This window comes from Lepisosteus oculatus, chromosome 12 (assembly GCF_040954835.1).
Source record: "Lepisosteus oculatus isolate fLepOcu1 chromosome 12, fLepOcu1.hap2, whole genome shotgun sequence".
NCBI classification, from domain to species: domain Eukaryota; kingdom Metazoa; phylum Chordata; class Actinopteri; order Semionotiformes; family Lepisosteidae; genus Lepisosteus; species Lepisosteus oculatus.
In genome coordinates, this window is record NC_090707.1 from 18,765,179 (window position 1) to 18,783,569 (window position 18,391).

Sequence of the window (18,391 nt, forward strand, 5' to 3'; positions counted from 1 at the left end):
GATAATATCTAGTTTCTTAATTCACCAAGTAGACAGACAAAAGATTGGTAAAGCTGTATCTATCATGAGAAGAGCATTACTGTCTGGTGCCCCGACCTTGTCAAATCTTATCTAAGCTAAAAAATGTCAGGTATTCAAATACACTGCATAAAAAAACAGGTTTCTACAGTGGTGTTAGTGACCATTCTTCTATATAGAACACAACTGCCAAAGTAATGCCCCAGTACATTTATGGGGACACTGTGCTCTTGGAGATGCCTTCTTTTGACTTCCAAAGCTTCGAATACTAGGTAATTAAGGATCACAATTCACCGATTGTAACAGTAGGGGTGTTAAGCTTAGTGTCCACACTAAATTCTACTCTGAACTTGCACAATCTGCTATGCAATGGGGTTTCGTGGGCTCATTATTGCTGCCTCATGTGCTAGATGGGTGCTGAGCTTCAGTGGTGGAAGATCCCCTTGTATGTGTATATGTAAACATCTTTGTTGAGGCTTAGCTCCATGATCAGAGGTTCAAGTTTATTGTAACCAGGATTCCCCAAGTGCTGCCAAGGGTCGAATGGGATTAGATTAGAGAATGGGCTCTCTCAGCTCTCAGTGATCCATGGAGGTCGGTTGTGTATTACAATTATAAGTTTGTAATAGAAATTCTTTGGGATATTTTTTTTTTCCAGAAACAACAATTACCATCGTTGTTGCCGGTAGTGGTGGTGGTAGTGGGATTGGCTTAAATGAGAACACTAAAGGTTAAAGAATGAAAAAGAAAGTCAGTGTTCATAGAGCCTCAAGAATGGTTATTGTTCATTTTAGGCTTTTGAGTGAACGGAAGCATAGGAATACCATTTATTTATGAATACTTACAGTTGTAAAAGGGTTGTCCTGTAATTTAATGATATAAGGATCATTTTTAGGAAAAGCTGTAGCTGTTGTTTGAATCCGCATTACGGGCGCCCTTCCCTAATTAAAAATGAAACGATGTTGAAAAACAAAATGAGAAAGAACATTTGAGATCAATTTAGAAACAAATCTATGTAGACATTGTGACCCTTAATGCTTTTGGCTCACAGATGTGAAAGTGTGAGATGGTCCCTAATGGGTCAGCCCACCTAATACACTGTATAACTAGCCATTTCATGTACTGCATCTACATGAACTACTGAAAAACAAAATAATAGAAATACTAAAAGATACCATATAACTGTAATTAAGCATTCAAGTACACAAATGCTTTGATTAAAACTTGAATAATACAAAACAGAAAATGAGGTATAATGTAAGACTACATATCAAAATGTGCAATACATTTATATTTATATTCATATTGTGCAATACGACTTTTTTGTGTACTGTTCTGTTCTGGTGTGTTCTTTGTGTGTTCTGGACTGTGAGTAACTCTTCTTAGTGCACTTCACACTGTACTGATTGTATTGTATGTATTGGTATTATTCTTATTGTATCATTCTTTACACTGTGGCTGTGTTGTCTGTGTTAAGCTGCTGTTGCACTGCAATTTCCCTCAGGGGATCAATAAAGTATCTATCTATCAATCAAGAAAATAATAGGATTATGTAGATCATGTTCTCACCGGAGAAAGTTCTAAAACAGAAGGATTAAGCTCCACTTCCAGGTAAACAATAGCCTCCTTTCCAATGTCCATTTCTCCAAACTCACAAATAATATTTAAACATAAATCATCTTCTTCCATACAGTACTGGTAAAGAAAAAACAAAACACACATTAAACAGAGTTTTCTTTTATGTCTAAAACCAACAAGTGAAAGGAAATATACTGTATATATATATATCTTGTGTTGAGAAAAAGTGAATTTCTTATCAAATACACAACCTCTATTAATGTGTTTTGTAACAATGTCATGACAGTTAGGCACTTGTGATTAAGAATTACTGCTTGTTGAAAGATTTTGTGCAAAGCTGCAGAACATGTTAGTTTACCATAAATCTTTTTCCTGTTTTCGAAAAGAAGAACACCACATCCTCTAAAAAGGTTGCCTTCGGTAAATCACACTTGTCGTCGTCTGTCTTGTTAATAACATTTAGGAGATGACACTGTCCAAGGGAGCTCTTGAAAAGAAAAAATAGATCTATAAAATGTTATGTAAAATGCAAAACCTGATTAGTTACAGTAACTCTCAATTTGGCTCATCTGTTCATTCCAGATAGTCCTAAATTAGTCCTATATTAATGGATTGTTCCTGTTATGATGAATGAATAGATCTAAATCTACAGTACATCGCATGTATAATACATATCTAACAATTTTGAATATTTCCAGCTTCATGGCTTATATTAAAAAACAGGTATCTATTTAGTACATTACGGTGTTATCCAACATAATTAACATTTATTTACCTACCCTGATATCCAAAGCGTTGAACAATTGGTATGGATGAGGTGCCAAGGAATTAGGTAAACTGATTTTAAACTTAGTATCTGGAGATTTGCTCAGACCAACATTAATTACCTAGAATTAAAACAGAATGGTAAAAATGAAGTGATGATATTGAATGGAGATCGATTAAATCTGTCATTTGCTTTGTACTAGAACTAAAATACTTCAGTTCCTTTCAAATTATTTTTAACAAAAGGAGTATGTACACTCTATATGGTAATTTCCTTTAAAAACAATTTACAGTTGTAACGTCTCAGAAAAGCACAAAAATACCACATTTGAGATAATAAAAATATTAGAAATAAAAAAACAACAGAAACATACACTTGTTTGGAAGGATATAGTATAATTTTTGTTATATTTTATGCCTGGCAAAATTATTTAGAACTTTGCACATTTTTTTGCTTTTAATCTTGTAGTTATGAGACTTTGAAGTAGCAATTGATATTTGTTCCATTCACAATCTACTACACCTATTCAAAGCAAAAATAAAAAAGAAATCAATAATATAACACATGGAAGAGTCAAGAAAATGCTGATGTGTCAATAATATACAGTACTAGTCACTCCACTAACGGAACTTGAAAAAAACTCAAAAACCTCAAATCAGCACACATGGTGTTTGAAGTAAAGCACATAAGTGATATTGCAAAAATGGGGAAAATATTTTGTGCTCAGACAAATCAAAATTCATTATGTATTATGACCATAAATTAAATTATGCTGATAAGTCTTCAGTTTGAGTTTTCAGGTTTTGAATAAAATATTAAGTTAAAGAAATGTGTATGTAACATTTTGTAATTTCACAAAATAGAACACAATAAGAAGGATCTGAATAATTATGCAAGGCACTGTATTTAAAATCATCTAATCAATTTACTGCCCACAATTTCCTCCAGTTATAGATTTCCTCACTTTCTTACAAAAAATAGAAAAGGAGAGAATAAACATTTTGTTTGTTAGAAATAAAATCATTTCCTCACACTCTCTATATTTCTAACATGATCTTCTAGAAAGTTAGCTATCTTGTAGTTTTCCAGCTGAGCTCTCAATTACCTAATTCAACCCTTAATTGAACTAATAATTGTCTTAATTAGACCTTTTTAATTGTTTTCAGCTTTCATGTTAACTGTAACATTTTGTAAGCAACTTGAAATCTGCAACTTCATAGGAGATGAAAATAATTACAAAAAGGTCTAATTAAGTAAATTGTTCATTCAGTTAAGAGTTCAATTAAGTAAATGAAGGCTCAGCTGGAATGAAACACCAGAAGTCACTGGAGTCTGGGAAGCCCCACATCTTTAACAATCAAAAACCTACTCTAAACAAACTTTTAAACATGCTGCAAAGAGCCAGGGGTTGTATTCCATTCCTAATCAAGTTTAAATTGTTTCCAAGCTACTTACACTGAACGTGTAATTAAACTTCTCAGAATAGCAAGGACCCTCCTTCTCCTCTCCGAACACAAATAAGGATGGTGAAACAAACCTGCATTTGTAGGAGACACATGAGAATAAATACTACTTACATAACCCATGGTTCATTTTTTTTCCAGTGCATTTGTTCAACTCAACTCTCCAATGAAGAGTAGGTTAAATATTCTATTTCTAAAACCAACAAAAATGACTGTTGTGCTTGTGTACAAAATAATTTCTTAACATACACTAGGTATCATGCAGCTTCCATGTGTTTTTCAGCACTCTTCCAAATTTAAGAGATGTACTTTAATAGTATTTACTGCATATTCATTCCATTAATAGTCACTGACTAAACAATAATACGGTATATATTGTAAATAAAATACCATGAAGAAGACTTTACAATACATGTACAGTATGTTACAAGCATCACCATTTACTCAAAACCACCAACAGTGTCCTCTACATTTAAAACTTTGTTATCAACATGGTTTTAGTTTATGGAAGAAGAAATCAACCTTGTCATTTAGCAATCTTTGTTTCACATTAAACAGAAGCCTCAAGAACTACACCAGCAACTGATACGAAGTGTTGCAGTTGCCAATCTATTCGCCCCACTGTCACGTGCTCCTTGTCATTAATATTGTTTGCAGATATAAAGCTAAATGGCTAATACAGATTTATCAGGATTAAGAGTGACATTAAAACAAAATGGTTTTCATTTCTTAGTAATGTTGTTCTAATGTTGTTTGCACAGCATACATAACAGGAGATTGTAACACTCTTGCTTTCACTGCAGTTTGATATACCCAGTTGCCATTTCACCTCACCTTGACCATCAGCTGATCTTTTTCTGTTCTGCTGCCCCCACCTCCCACCCAGGAATTTCATTAGGGAACTTCAGAAATATTATACACCCGTGGAAAAGGATGGCTCAGATCGGCTGCATTCACTGATGGGACCCAAGGTCCTGGTGATCGTTATCACGAGGGGAGGAGAGGCGATCAATTTTCAACAGACTGCAAGGTTGCACGTTGACTAAGCAGTTATTTTCAGTATGTGTATTTTCCCAGTGAGGCACAAATATTTTGTGTATTGTGGAACTTTTTCTTTTGAAACGGCTATTAATGACCACCACCATGCAAATTCAAGGATATTCTCCTCAACATTGTCCTCAGAATTGCACAGAATCCAGCTTAGATCATTGCTGGCCTGAATGTATTGCATTCAATTATTTGCTTTTATCTTTTGCTAATGATTAATACACTTGCTCCAGGGTTTTCTGGTACTATAAGCTTTTTTTCCCACCCCATCTTAATCAGCTGAAAAGATCCATGATCGAGAGTTATACATTTTCACCTGCAATTGTGCTGCAGTAAACAGAAAGCTTTAAAAAACAACAGATAGCAAAAACAGTATTTCAAAGACAAATAAAACTGCTAGATCTTTATAATTGGCTCATTTCTTATGTGTTTGCAACATACAGAAGAATATCATTGTAACCTCTGAAAGCTGAACAACTATTTTCACTGGGCATGATGTATACTAAAATGTTTCACAGAATTAGGCATTTGTTCAGTTGTTTTTTACACACAATGGCTTTGCCAATATAACGCCTTTCCAGTGAGGCTGCTAAGATACATAACCCCAGCTTCAAAATAGGCATGAGATGTGGTTCACCAGAAACCACTGTTAAAAAGAGAGGTGAGAACATTCAAAATGCTTCTAAAAGAATAAGCTTACCCATGGACATTTAAGTCAACTCCATATCTCAATGGTAAGACTAGACTCGCAAAGTTGTCATGTTGAAGGTTTGTATCTTCTGCATTGTCACTGCAAAAGAAAACATTTCACAATTTTTTATAAGCAGAAACTGGTTTTGGTGCAAAAAGATCAAGCCAAACTAAGGGACATTATCATTTATTAGAAATACTAATAATTTTTCAACTATCAAATATTTAGCCTGCACTGCAAAAATGATTTTTCAGATGGAAAGTGTGTCATTATGGAGAATCTTCCCTTTTAAAGCATATATCTATCTTTATGTTATATCTCACATAAAATGTGAGATATGTGAGATATGATGTGAGACACATTTTATGTGTTATATCTCACATAAAATGAGAATATGTATACAATGCCTTGTAAAAAGTACACAGTTATCACACTGTTTCTTTAAAGCCTTCAGTCATGACTCTTTAAAGTTGCACTGAAGTTTTGTTAAATACACAATCTACTTCATACATTCAAATAAAAAAACAAAACAGTAAACAGTTAAGGTGAAAGAAAATGTAAAACTCATATTTGCATAAAGTATTCAAACCTTTTTGCTGTTTGGCAAAACAAAATTAGAAAATGTAAAAAAATACCTTAACAAGCCACACAACTACTGGAGTGGCTTTTGTTTATGTGGTTCACATGATTTTGCAATAAATACACCTGTCTCTGTAAGGTTCCTTCCTGCCTAGATCAGGCTGTTCCTTCAAACTGAGCAGCTGGGCAAGGATGAAACTTGTAAGTCTTCAGTTTGTGCATTCAGGTTTGGAGAACAATGTTAATTTGTCAAAACGTGTATGCATTATTTTTTTAATTTGACAAAATGTGTCACTGTAGAAAGTTCGGTGGCTCTTTAATTAGAGTGAGGATGTCTAAATGTTAAATTAGTTCCTCTTTAAACCTAACTGTTACAGTGTTACGGAATGTATGGTACAGTAAATGTAACCATGCCTTTAAGTGACTGACCCCAGAATCAAAGTGTGCAGGGCTATTCACATCATCTGCTCTTGAGACCATTAAAAAAAATGCCACTAACCTAAAAGGCATCTCAAGGTCAGATAGCTAATGACTTGACTCATTAAATTTTTTGTTTATCAGTTCCCTTAACTCTGACTAAAACACAGCGCATTTATCTTTCAGGTAAGTAATTACATGTCTACATTTGCCTAGTGGATTGTTTAAATAGCATTTTATAGAGCTGTGCATGCAGTACCAAGACGCCATCTATAAAAAAAAACTGTCTATAAAAACAACACCTCTCATTATTTAAGCAGTTACAGTAGCTCCATATCTTGTGCTTCAATAACTTTAGAGATTGTGTGATAAATGTGTTGTTTTAGAACTATGCATTCTCATTTTTCCTAGCTTTAAAACATCTACGGATCTTCTTTTTTCCTGTTTCATTCCTTTATTTTACCAAGTAAAAAGAAACTGAGGAATTCATACAATGATGACCCAGAGACCCATTTCTACAGCAGGGCAAATACTGGAGCAATCTGAGTGAAGTATCTTGCTCAAGGGTACACAAGCAGAATTTGCCCTCCACTGCCCTCTAGTTTGCAGTCCAGGCTCCACCGTTGCTTTTTCCCCCCTTAATCAAAAAGAAGAGGATTTACCTGGTTGCATTAACTGTGATGGTGAGGTCCCCTGCACTACTGTTTCTGTTCACATCCAATAAGAAACTGACATTGACCTGAAATGGATTTGCAATCATCAATGTATTTTCTGTTGGAATGGCACTTTAAAAACTGAAATTCGAACATTATGTTCATCATAAGGAAACAAAAGTGATAATACAATTTTTTTCTTGTGCTGGTATAGGTTTTCCCACTCTGTTCAAACTGCCTACAATGATCCCACACTGCGGTTAAAGTATTTAAAGGGGAATAAGTGATAAGGCTCTGGCACGAATTCTGGTGTAAAGCAAAACTCAAACTCCCACATATTTCCCACACTGCAATTAAGAAAGTATTAGGTCACTGTATAATAACTGTATACTCCAAAACATTTGCCACTCTCATAAATTAGGCTTCTGAGTACAACCTCTCCCAACCAAGAAAAAAGCATTCCTCTTGTACTGCACTTTTACTGATGTGTTATGACACATGCTGAATGCAGCATTCAAAGTAGGGCAATGTACTGTACAGTAGGTTTGTGTGGAATCACCAGTTTTGGGCTGTGAACAACACAGTGTTAATCAAAACCTCTTCTAAACCACTAGGAAAAAAATATTCCTAACTCATTCATACTATTGAATGTAATCCCATGCCGTCCATCATTAAATATAAAATATTATGGCTACTGTGCAAAAACTTTTAAAGCATGTACTGGTTCCCAAGATTATCATCACAGACACAACATAAGGGAACATATGTTTTGACAACTGATACTGTATGTTTGTATAACCATTTGATTTTAGTAATGCACTCCATAATCTATCATTGAAAACATCTACTGTACCCTTGTAAGAGAGTTAATGTACAGATTCCCCACACTGCAGTCCAGTCCAACTGTTGGCTGTTCTTGTTCAGTGATTTCACAGCTGATATGCTTCTCTTCCTGAAATCAAATGCATATTTATCCACATTCATTATCTTTATGGATATGCTTTATGATATGAAAGGCATGTAAAACCTTAGTGTAACTCATAAAGGGTAAGAATTCAAAAACCAATCTCAGTAACTCACAAATGTTAAGAACTTCAAAATAAAATCCTTATACATGTATAATCAGGGAACAATATACTATACATAATTATAAAATCATCAAGCACAGACTGAGAACAAAGTGTGCAAATCGGCCATGTGTAAAAGCTGATACTGTCTATACAGTATCTTCATCAATTATACACTTAACTGTGTCAAGATGCAAGCGCATTGTGGATCTTACCGAATCTAAGACTTTAATAAAATACAGCATATTCGGGAATCTTATATGGAGGGCAGCTTGGAAGGCATCATCTCCTGCATTAAACAGACTCACGTTCAACATTATAGTCTTCCCATTCCCTAATGCAAAATACGACTTGCCTTTATGGGACCTGGAAGAGATACAAACAGGTATATTGGTGTCACAATACACAGCAATTTGTATAACATCTCATATATATATTTTAAAAACCAAAACGGCATTGTTTGCTTTATTTATCAACAAATACTTCCTATGCTATATCTGATAACATCACAGGATGTCCTACTTTGAAAACTGACATGTACTGTATATAAAATTCTGGCTTTTATCCAAAACATTAGTCACGGAACACCTTTGGGAAGGAAGCTGGCTCATCGACAAGCGGCAGAAGGTGAAAAAAAGATGGCATATAGGGGTTTTCAAGGTAATGGTGAACAAAAACAAACTACAATAAAAATGTTCCTGTAGCTGAAAAAAGATTTCAGATTTCAGGATTTGAATTGCACTGAGGAAAGTCTTCCTTGCCACTTTATCTATTCTAGTGCAAATTATTTTTTTGTTTTGTTTAGATTTTGGTCACATTTTTCTATCACTTCATACTCCAACGCCTTTGCTTCTTTCTGGCTGATGGTGATGTTTCCATGGTGCTGCTGATGAGCAGCTCAGCAGCTTGGAGCGTCTGTGAGAGCAGAGCACCAGGTGCGCATCTGGGTGTGTGACAAGACTCCACCAATGACACTTCTTTCTTATAAATAGGCAGATTTTATTTTTGAACAACAGTGGCCAACATAAAAACAAAAAAAATAAAAAAAAATCTATGAATGGTAGAAAAATAAACTCACACACATTTAAAATGAAATGGTGGAAAAACTGGCTACTGTATTAGCTCCTTTCATTTCAGCATGCATGCCGTGCTTTTTTTCTCTGTTGGTGGGAGGTATTTCACACTTGTGCTCATTCATTATAGAAAATATTGTTTGCAGATCAGGGGAACACAGTTGGTTGTTAATTTTTTTTTTCCCACCAGGAAATCAGAACATGAAGAAAAAACTTGCATTATATCTTTAAAAGTTTAATGCAAATGGATACGATGGTGAAAAAGTAAAGTAACTTAATGCTGCTAATGAACTGGCTTAACTGAAATTAAAAACTTGCAAAGTTGCTGCAACAAATTTTATTTCAGTTAAAATTTTCTTTATGGAAAATATGTTATATTTCAGAGCAATCTTCACACTGTGACACATCATCCATATATATTCTACATACCATTTCCATTTTGTAGCCTAACAGCTTGAAATCAAGCCCATTAAGCAAAAGGTGATTCCATAAAGGACTAACTTAGGGATGTGTACACTTATCCAACACATTTTTCTAGGTATTCATTTACTTTTCAGAATGTTTGATTTTTTTTTACTTGGAGGTTGAGTATTACACTGACTACATAAAGGTAAAATACATTCTGGTTTAATGTGTCTTGATTTCAGGCTGTTTGGTCATAAATGTTAATCTGGAAAGGGTGTATATTATAATCTATAGGCATTGTAGAGAATGACTTAAAGGTAATGCAGACAGGAAAACTATTAATATAATAAATGAATTACAGACAGATGCTAGGTATTACTGCTAGCTTTCTGTGGTACTGTAGTTTCACACATTCTAAACTAATGGAAACTTGAAGAAGCCCAGCAGATACTAAAGGAAGTTCTGTAAATGCTTTGTGGGGTTTTTTGTTGAAGTTATATCTGAGCGCTGTTCACTGAATTGAACTTTTTATTTCCTTCATAATTTGGTGATAAATACAGAGAATGCCGCAGAACACTTTGATTTCATCAGTATGAAGGCTGTCATGATCGTAATCCCTCCTCTTAAGGGTGCTCCGGCTCTTTCACATTTTAGTTGATTATGTGCACCTGCCTCCAATCCTGCCCCTCCTTATTTTAGCCGGGCGCTCTTGTTACTCCCGGTTCTGCACTGGAAAACGGACGCCTGGAGGCCCACCCACATTTGTGGCTTGAGGGCACAGGCCTCCTATCGGCGTCTTGACCCAGCTGAATCCGGGCCTCAGAGCGACTGGCCTCGTCATCCCATTTTTATTCCCTGTCCCTGCACCAGATCCCGTTCTGGGTTTTAACCTCGTCTTGTTTGTCTCATTTGGATCACCCGGATTTGGACCCTGGACTTCCCCCCGGATTTCCCCCTGGACTCCCTTGGACTTGTTTGCCACGGCTACGCCCCCCGAGCACCAGTTCACTGTCGTCATGCCCCCCTGTTTGTCAACTTGCCCTACTCGTCTCCATTCCTACTCCGCTCACTTCCAGATTATACCATCTGCATAGGGTCCAGAACTACGTTTCACGGGAGCCTGGACCAGCTCCCGTTACAAAGGCCTAATTACATTATACTAGTTACAGTGCAAAATAACAGAAAGTAAAATATATTCGTCTTTAATCGGTCCTCTAAACTAATCTACCAAAGCATTCAGCTTTTTAAATAATGGCCAAAAAAATCAACTGTTTCATTCGATCTGACGATGATACTCAACGTGATACTCAGATAAAAAATAAAATGACTTTGCTTAAGTCAGAAATATCCAACCCTATCTATAATAACAACGGATTTTGACATTTATGGAGACAAAATAATGCAAAAAGACCTACAGTAAAGTGAAACCTTTAAACAACGTACAAACTACAAAGTATGTGTCAGTGCAGTCTAGTTATCTGATCTTCCCTTTGAAGACAAGCTTGGTTTGATTATTCATTTTCTGTATGTAAGGCATACAGAGTTACTGTCTATACTTCAAAGACATCAGCCTTTTATCTTAAAAAATATAATGACGTTTCAGTTTATCTTATCTGTGGATTCATAACATGCAAAAAATTTTATTCCAAATTTAAGGAATCAATAAGACTGACCTAAGCATAAAGGATCATGGTTGATGCATAACATTGTTCTTTTGTTCTGATATTAATATACATCACGTATAGTAATTAGATCAAAATGTAACATTTGAAAAGAACTGAAAAGTTAAGTACAATAACATTAAAACAGTCACTTACTGTGGTAAGACAAGCCCTGCTGAAACCCGCAGATTTGTGGAACAGTTTGGCCAGACACAGTATCGTGCAAACATGGTCTGTACATAAATCAAAAAGAAACAAGAGCAATGAATAGAGTGTTCATACTACATATTTTATATGCACTTAATATCTGAATTAACTCTTAGCCTACAAGTGGTCCTTAACTAAATATGAAAGAGTTTTTTGTTTTCCCTCTGTAGTGTTGCAATAAAAGACATCAGGAGATTAATCTAAAACCTATCTTAAAACCACATTCTGGCAGGAAATAAAACAATCATTTCTTAAATACAGTGAAGCAGGCATGCCTGAGTAAACATATTATGACAGATTTTAATCACTGACATTAGGCCTAAGCAAAACTGTAAGATTGATCACAGACCTTATTACTGACAATATTGTTGTCTCCCTCCCTCTGTTGAAGGATGGGTTTGAGATCTTGGAGATGGCTGGAGTCTCTTTTATTCACCTTATGTTCTCCCAGCTGGTAGGTTGCCTCAAACTGAATTGGGGTAAAAATATCTCTGACTTCTTTCTATAACAAAAACAAAGAAATTATCATTGAAAATTCTGTAAGCAGAATTCTTACACTATGGTTTCACATGTCCACTGCATTTATGGTGACAAATTCAAATGTGTCTGACATAGACTGTTAGTACTGTATGTATCAAACGGTAGATAGATTACATTTTCTAGGCCTTCCAATGTCTTGCTTTTAGCCCCAGGGAAAGCTTAGACGTAAAAAAATCACTCCAGTCTTAATGTAAATATTTGTAAAGAACATTCTAAAAACACAACCAAGAACTTTGCATATACTGTACAAATATCTGCCTGCACAGTGCTTTGACATCCAAATCTCATATTAATAAATCCTGTTTTACACATTTAACAACTATAGTGGTGTTTACAAAATGGTTTCTGTAGTTGATCTTGTTTAATGAACGTCTGGTACCACTTTCTAAATTTCTAGAGTCTCCTATCACATTCACTTTGATCTCTAGTCTTTGACTGATCCATTCTCTCCTCACACTAGACGAATGCTTCATTGGCTCAAGTTAACTAACAGATCAGAGAAAAAAGCCTTCAAATCTTCATAATTTTAGTGGTTCTCTGTGTCATCCTAGAATTTAAGGTGTAGTACTTTGATCAATTTGAGCCTCCCAAGAGAAACTGACTAAGTACAAGTCATTACAATTTGAGGCTGGACTGAAATTATCTGCCGAGTAAGCTGAAACTATCCACCTTTGTATCTGAGCATTGGCATGATTTATATCTGGCATTTTCAGTCGTATGATTAAATCTTTTCTGCCAGATGCATGCACTTGTCATGTACCATATTATGTCTTGTTATGCTATTTATATTAGATTTGTTTTCCTGTCTTTTTCTGTATTTTTTCACTGTTCACATTGGTGTAATGTGATGCATGCGTGTTAGCCAAGTCGTCATTACAGATGTGAATTTGTTTTTAATGGACTTATCTGGTTAGTGTTGTTCTTCTTATTGTTGTTAATTACTAGAAGATGATCATACACAGAATAACGCACTGTATAATAAGTAGCAACAGAGAACCCATTGAACTGCATGCTATTATACTGCAACCAATGTCTCAAAAAGCAAACTGGATTCTGGACATTATTTATATTCCAAGGTGGAAGAAAACCCACCTTGTCCCTATAAATGTGACCCACTTTCATTGAATGTGGTCTTCTGTTTCAAATTTGAAATCAATGTTCTAATGTTATTATGTATTCCCAATAATTTAAGTAAATAAAATGACTACACCGTGACATTACCAAATAAATAACAATGCCCCTGCACGAAATCGATCCAGAAAATGTTATTGCTATACATCTTTTTATTTTCATTGTTACAGATGGAAAATTGTTGGGTGGTACTTTGACTGCTTTGTCAAAATGTAGAAGCTGTTCATCATTTTACCTCATGAAAAGTGTGAAAACATTAAGCCTATCCCTTGAGGTTGCTATTAGTTAATTAAAAAAGTTCACCCAGTCATTCTTGAAAGAAGCCTATATCAACTATGATAATGTGGATGAGAAAAACACAAAATCATGCTTATATACAGTAGATACTTGGCAAGTTACATTTAATGATGCAAAGGAACAAGTAATAGGTTTATTCCATGCTGAAAAAAAGAAGAAGAAAGAGAACACAACGTTTCGGCTGTGGAGCCTTCTTCAGGTGTGAAGAAGGCTCCACAGCCGAAACGTTGTGTTCTCTTTCTTCTTCTTTTTTTCAGCATGGAATAAACCTATTACTTGTTCCTTTGCAGCCTACGCATGCTGACGCAGCTACCCACCTGAACTACATTTAATGATGACAGGTTCAAAGTGATCAAAAAATAGTAATCCTTAGAAGAACTGTATAAGGTACATTAGATTCATGCTTACAAGGTGTCTATAAAACCTTGTTTAGAATATTGCTTTCATACTAAATAAAGGATTTAATTAACGATAGCCTTAAAACAACTTCTAATAACAGCAAAAAGAATGCTTCCTGGTCTCAGAGGATTGTCATATGCAGACAGGTTAAGGGAGATTTTTTTTTAGTTTAGATCAAAGAAGACCAAAAAATATTCAATCTAAATGTATAAAATCTTAAAGGATTTTTGTCTTTTATACCCAGAATGTACAGTATTTGGTTGCAGCCACAGTTTTTGTGATGTGGAGACCAAACATTGTGCACAATATTCTAAAAGAAGTCTTTTGAGTGTATTATAAGCTTTAACATGCCACCCCAGCAACATCATAACCACGTATTAATGTGACAGTTTTTATTTCCTGCTTTACAATACAAAAATGTACTGGTAACTGGCTTGTCAGAAAATTGACCCTCGTGTGATTGAATGCATATCTTTGTTTGTGTCACACATTTCAAAGGCATGGGAGAGCCAAAGCCTGTCTATAAGTAATGGGCTCAAGGCAGGATACACCCTACATGGGATGCCAGTTACTGCAGTGTACACACAGAAACAAACACACACACTCACACCAAGGCCAATTTTTCCAGAAGCCAATTAATCTACCAGTATATCTTTTGACTGTGGGGGGGAACTGAAGCACCTGATGAAAACCAGTGTTTTAACACAGGGAAAACATATAAACTCCATGCAGATAATGCCCCAGGAATTGAACCAAAGACTCCAGGCCTGCAAGGCAGCAATGCTAACTAGTGTGCCACCATGCTGCCCCTATTTTTGTACTAGATGTTTAATAGTTTACATATAATAAAGAGGTCTAATAGATGTGTAACTTCTTAATGTGTTTGACCTCGGCTGGCCTCCTTTTTATGGAACTCCTGAGACAGACTACTTCCTCAGTGTGAGCTCCTGTGGGTGGGTATGGAGCACTTTGCTAAACCTGGCACTTACAACTGATGTTAGACATTCACAACAACAAGTAAACAACAAGTGACTCCAATAGAATATTTAGTATCATGGGAACAAAAGGAAACAATTTTTCTCTGGTCTTCCTCTTGTTTTCGTCATACAGTATGTCATTTGACTATGTTGACCTTAGTCATAGCGATTCAAATTGCGTACACTTCTGTTTTTGACTGAATATTCAGTCACAACATAAAACACACAGTTTAAGAATCTTTTTAAGTTACTAAAAGACTACAGTAAATGCTACTTACTTGCCATATTGTATTTATCTATTGGAATATTACACAGAAAAGGGAAAAGATCCAACACTTCCTAAATGAGCAGTGACTTGTATAGAACTCTGGTCCCTCTCCAAACAAAATGGACACATTTGTTTCCCATTGGCATGTTCAGAGTGAGAAGGCCCAGATGTCACAGCATAAAGTAATGTTCTGTGTGTAATGTAATGTAAATATTTTTTCATACAAAAACTCCATGTTGAGGTTTTGTTATAGTTATAAAAAAAGAAAAAGAAAAAGACAACTTTCTGCTTCAGTATTACAGTCAATAAGTATAGCCTCTTTTTTATAACACATAACTTTTCAGTTTCTCACTACAAAATTCAAATTGTTATATGCTCCAATATTATCCTGGGTGAGAAATAACATTATGCAAAAAAGATCAGTTTAAATATCTAAAACATGTTTTGTGTGATTATCTTCTGTTATTTTATGGTTTCCAAAAGATAAAGAAATCTAGCCAGCTATGCAGGAATGGCACCACAAAGATGGGATATGTGGGCATAAGTAACAATTCAGATGTCAAGAAAAGGTAGCATTCGGCTTCAACTAAAAATATTCCCAATCTTTTACTACTTCTGATATATCAAAGAAAGAGATTAAGTACTGTGAAATAATCAAGGATGGCCAGGTATTGGCAGTCAGGAGTACCTATAGACACACCCAGAGGTCCTCAGAATGTATTTATGGTGTCCCCAAAAGCAAGAGCTTTGCACCTTAAGTCTAATAGACTGGAAAATCAGCACTTTCACATACCGGAGCAGATCTGCTCTGACTGTGTTTATGATGGATAAGTTGATGTGCAATTCTACTTCCGCAGTTGTTAGTAGCATTACAGCATTATTTATAATAGCTGTAGATCAATCTAATGTGACGCTTAAGTTAAGGAGTACTTACTGAGAGTGATTTGATGAAAAGGGGTCAACCAAAACAAGTTGAAGTGCCCCGAGTGTGACAATAATTGCAATGGACAGACTAGCAGACTGAAAGCAAAGGTAAAAAAAGGCTGAGCTAACACAGATATCTACACTATGCAGGAATCCTTGTGCATCCCAGCTCCAGTCCCATGTTGCCTGTGTGTGAAAACTGAACAGCCTGAGGCCCTGACGATTACAATAGCACACTTGATTAAATAATTCCCCCAGGTGTGGTAGATAGACAGCCCCTTGATTGTCCTTCCACATGTCCAGTGCTTCAATTCACATTGACAAGCTAGCTTTGACCAAATCGTGTGTTATCTAATTCATTATAATTTTCCACAAGGTCTCTGCTGCATCTGTTGTGCATTACATTCATTACTCTAATTATCCATTAATTATTCAATTCTAAAAATATATAAAATGTACATCAGCCATGCAGGGATTAGTCCTGACAGATAATCATACTTGTTTATCTCAAACATCTTTATAATTTTCTGTGAACTATCAGCAGCAATATATAATTTACTTTTAGAAATATGAGAATAACCAGGAAACCCTGGTAAAAGAGCAGTTTTGGAAAGTCATGCGGGTGTCAGCTTACATCTGAAATATTAACTCAAAACATATTTTAGTTATTTTGATAAATAAACTCTTTGTCAATAATGTGCCTCGATATTAATTATTTTGTCTCAAATTCTTTTGTCCGAGAAGGATTATTTTGAAATGGGTTGTCTGTCTAATGTATAGGCTAACACATTATTTAAAACATGAACCTATTTATACATTTCTTTTAGTTATGTCATAACTCAACAACTGTATCATATTATAGAGGCATCATTAATTTACGAAGGTTTCCTTTAGATTATGCCAAATCAATATGTATCCTGATTGATTTGTTAAATAATCACAGGCCCGAAAAGCCAGAACATAACTCCATCTTAACCTCCTGAAAGAGAAAAAGTTATATGACCTACAAAGACTACATATTGCAATGAATCCTTTAGCCTCATAAGCCCAGAAAAGCTTAACCTGGAAAATGGTTGGAAATTGATTTGAAACTAAAGCATGCTTCTTGGTATATTGATTTTACCAGTAAGCATTTGTCTTGTAAAAAAATTCACTTACCCTCATGTATGCTTGGTGAGTCACACAACTCATGCGGTTGTGCAAAGCATTTATTTTTCCTGATGTGCCATTGGAGGTCCCATTTCCAATAAAATAAAACCTGTAAGGAAATCCTTCTTTTCGGAGGACATCTGCAGTTAGGTTGTAAAGGAGACCTAAATAAAGAAAACAGAAATTCCAGGTCATAAAATACAAGGTTAGTACTTCTGTAAAGTATTGGGACTCTACAAAACTGCCACTACAAGATAGTAGAAAAAGAAGAATACATGATCTTGCAGTGTATGCCAATTGAAACTTAAATCATTTTGTTTAAATGTTTAAAGAAAAAAAATAACACTGAATAAATTTATTTTTTATATTAATTTTGTTTTACATTTTCAAAAAACATATATTGCATCTTTTGGTCTAACGAATCAAAAAGCAATACTATTTTTTCATATGACTGAATTATCAAACAAAATGTGGTTGCTGTTAAAAATAGCATAACTGATCCAAAAACTTAAGTGTGAAAACCAGTCAAGAGATGTGCAGTTTTTTTTAGACATTATCTTATAACTATCAATGGTATTAAAAGAGCAATGGCTTTTTGAAGCAAGCTATTACAATTCAGCAGCTGAACACACTTAAGTCAAAACTGTTCTTAGGGGATAATGTCTTTGTGTGCAGTACTTACTGTATTTAATATTAAATACATTTTATGTATTGAGGCACAGGACTAAATATTTCCACTCTGTTCTGTAGGTAGGTTTCAGAGTATTTAGCAAAACCACCATTGATTAATAAAAAAACAACAACACCCCAGACATTTTAACTGAATTTTTCCACAAGGAGGTATGGTCATGAGAGATAACAGCTGTTTTTGTCTTTATGGTACATTAATATATACTGTGCACATACAACTGTAAAAACATGAGCAGAATTTTAAAAAAAGAAGAGTTTTGTAGTCTGTTTTGCAATATGAATGTAAAAGTAGCAATACTCCAATATGCATTTTCAAACGAATATAAAAAAGCAAATCGACTACAATTAGTATACTAAGGATATTAATACTAAGTACTAGGATACTGTAAAT

General features: G+C 35.0%; 1 protein-coding gene across 1 annotated transcript in view; it reads right to left on the minus strand.

The window, feature by feature from the left end:
* itga4 (integrin alpha 4) overlaps positions 1 to 18,391 on the minus strand; it is a 38,098-nt gene that overhangs the window by 1,854 nt on the left and 17,853 nt on the right. The window contains exons 15-26 of the mRNA XM_015358987.2: positions 17,320 to 17,474; positions 11,975 to 12,127; positions 11,575 to 11,651; positions 8,495 to 8,645; positions 8,066 to 8,164; positions 7,222 to 7,298; positions 5,573 to 5,662; positions 3,818 to 3,899; positions 2,376 to 2,483; positions 1,955 to 2,083; positions 1,588 to 1,713; positions 864 to 959 (exon numbers count right to left, since the gene is read on the minus strand). Of these exons, the coding sequence (XP_015214473.2) occupies positions 864 to 959; positions 1,588 to 1,713; positions 1,955 to 2,083; positions 2,376 to 2,483; positions 3,818 to 3,899; positions 5,573 to 5,662; positions 7,222 to 7,298; positions 8,066 to 8,164; positions 8,495 to 8,645; positions 11,575 to 11,651; positions 11,975 to 12,127; positions 17,320 to 17,474 (1,343 nt within the window). The remainder of the gene's footprint in view (positions 1 to 863; positions 960 to 1,587; positions 1,714 to 1,954; positions 2,084 to 2,375; positions 2,484 to 3,817; positions 3,900 to 5,572; positions 5,663 to 7,221; positions 7,299 to 8,065; positions 8,165 to 8,494; positions 8,646 to 11,574; positions 11,652 to 11,974; positions 12,128 to 17,319; positions 17,475 to 18,391) is intronic.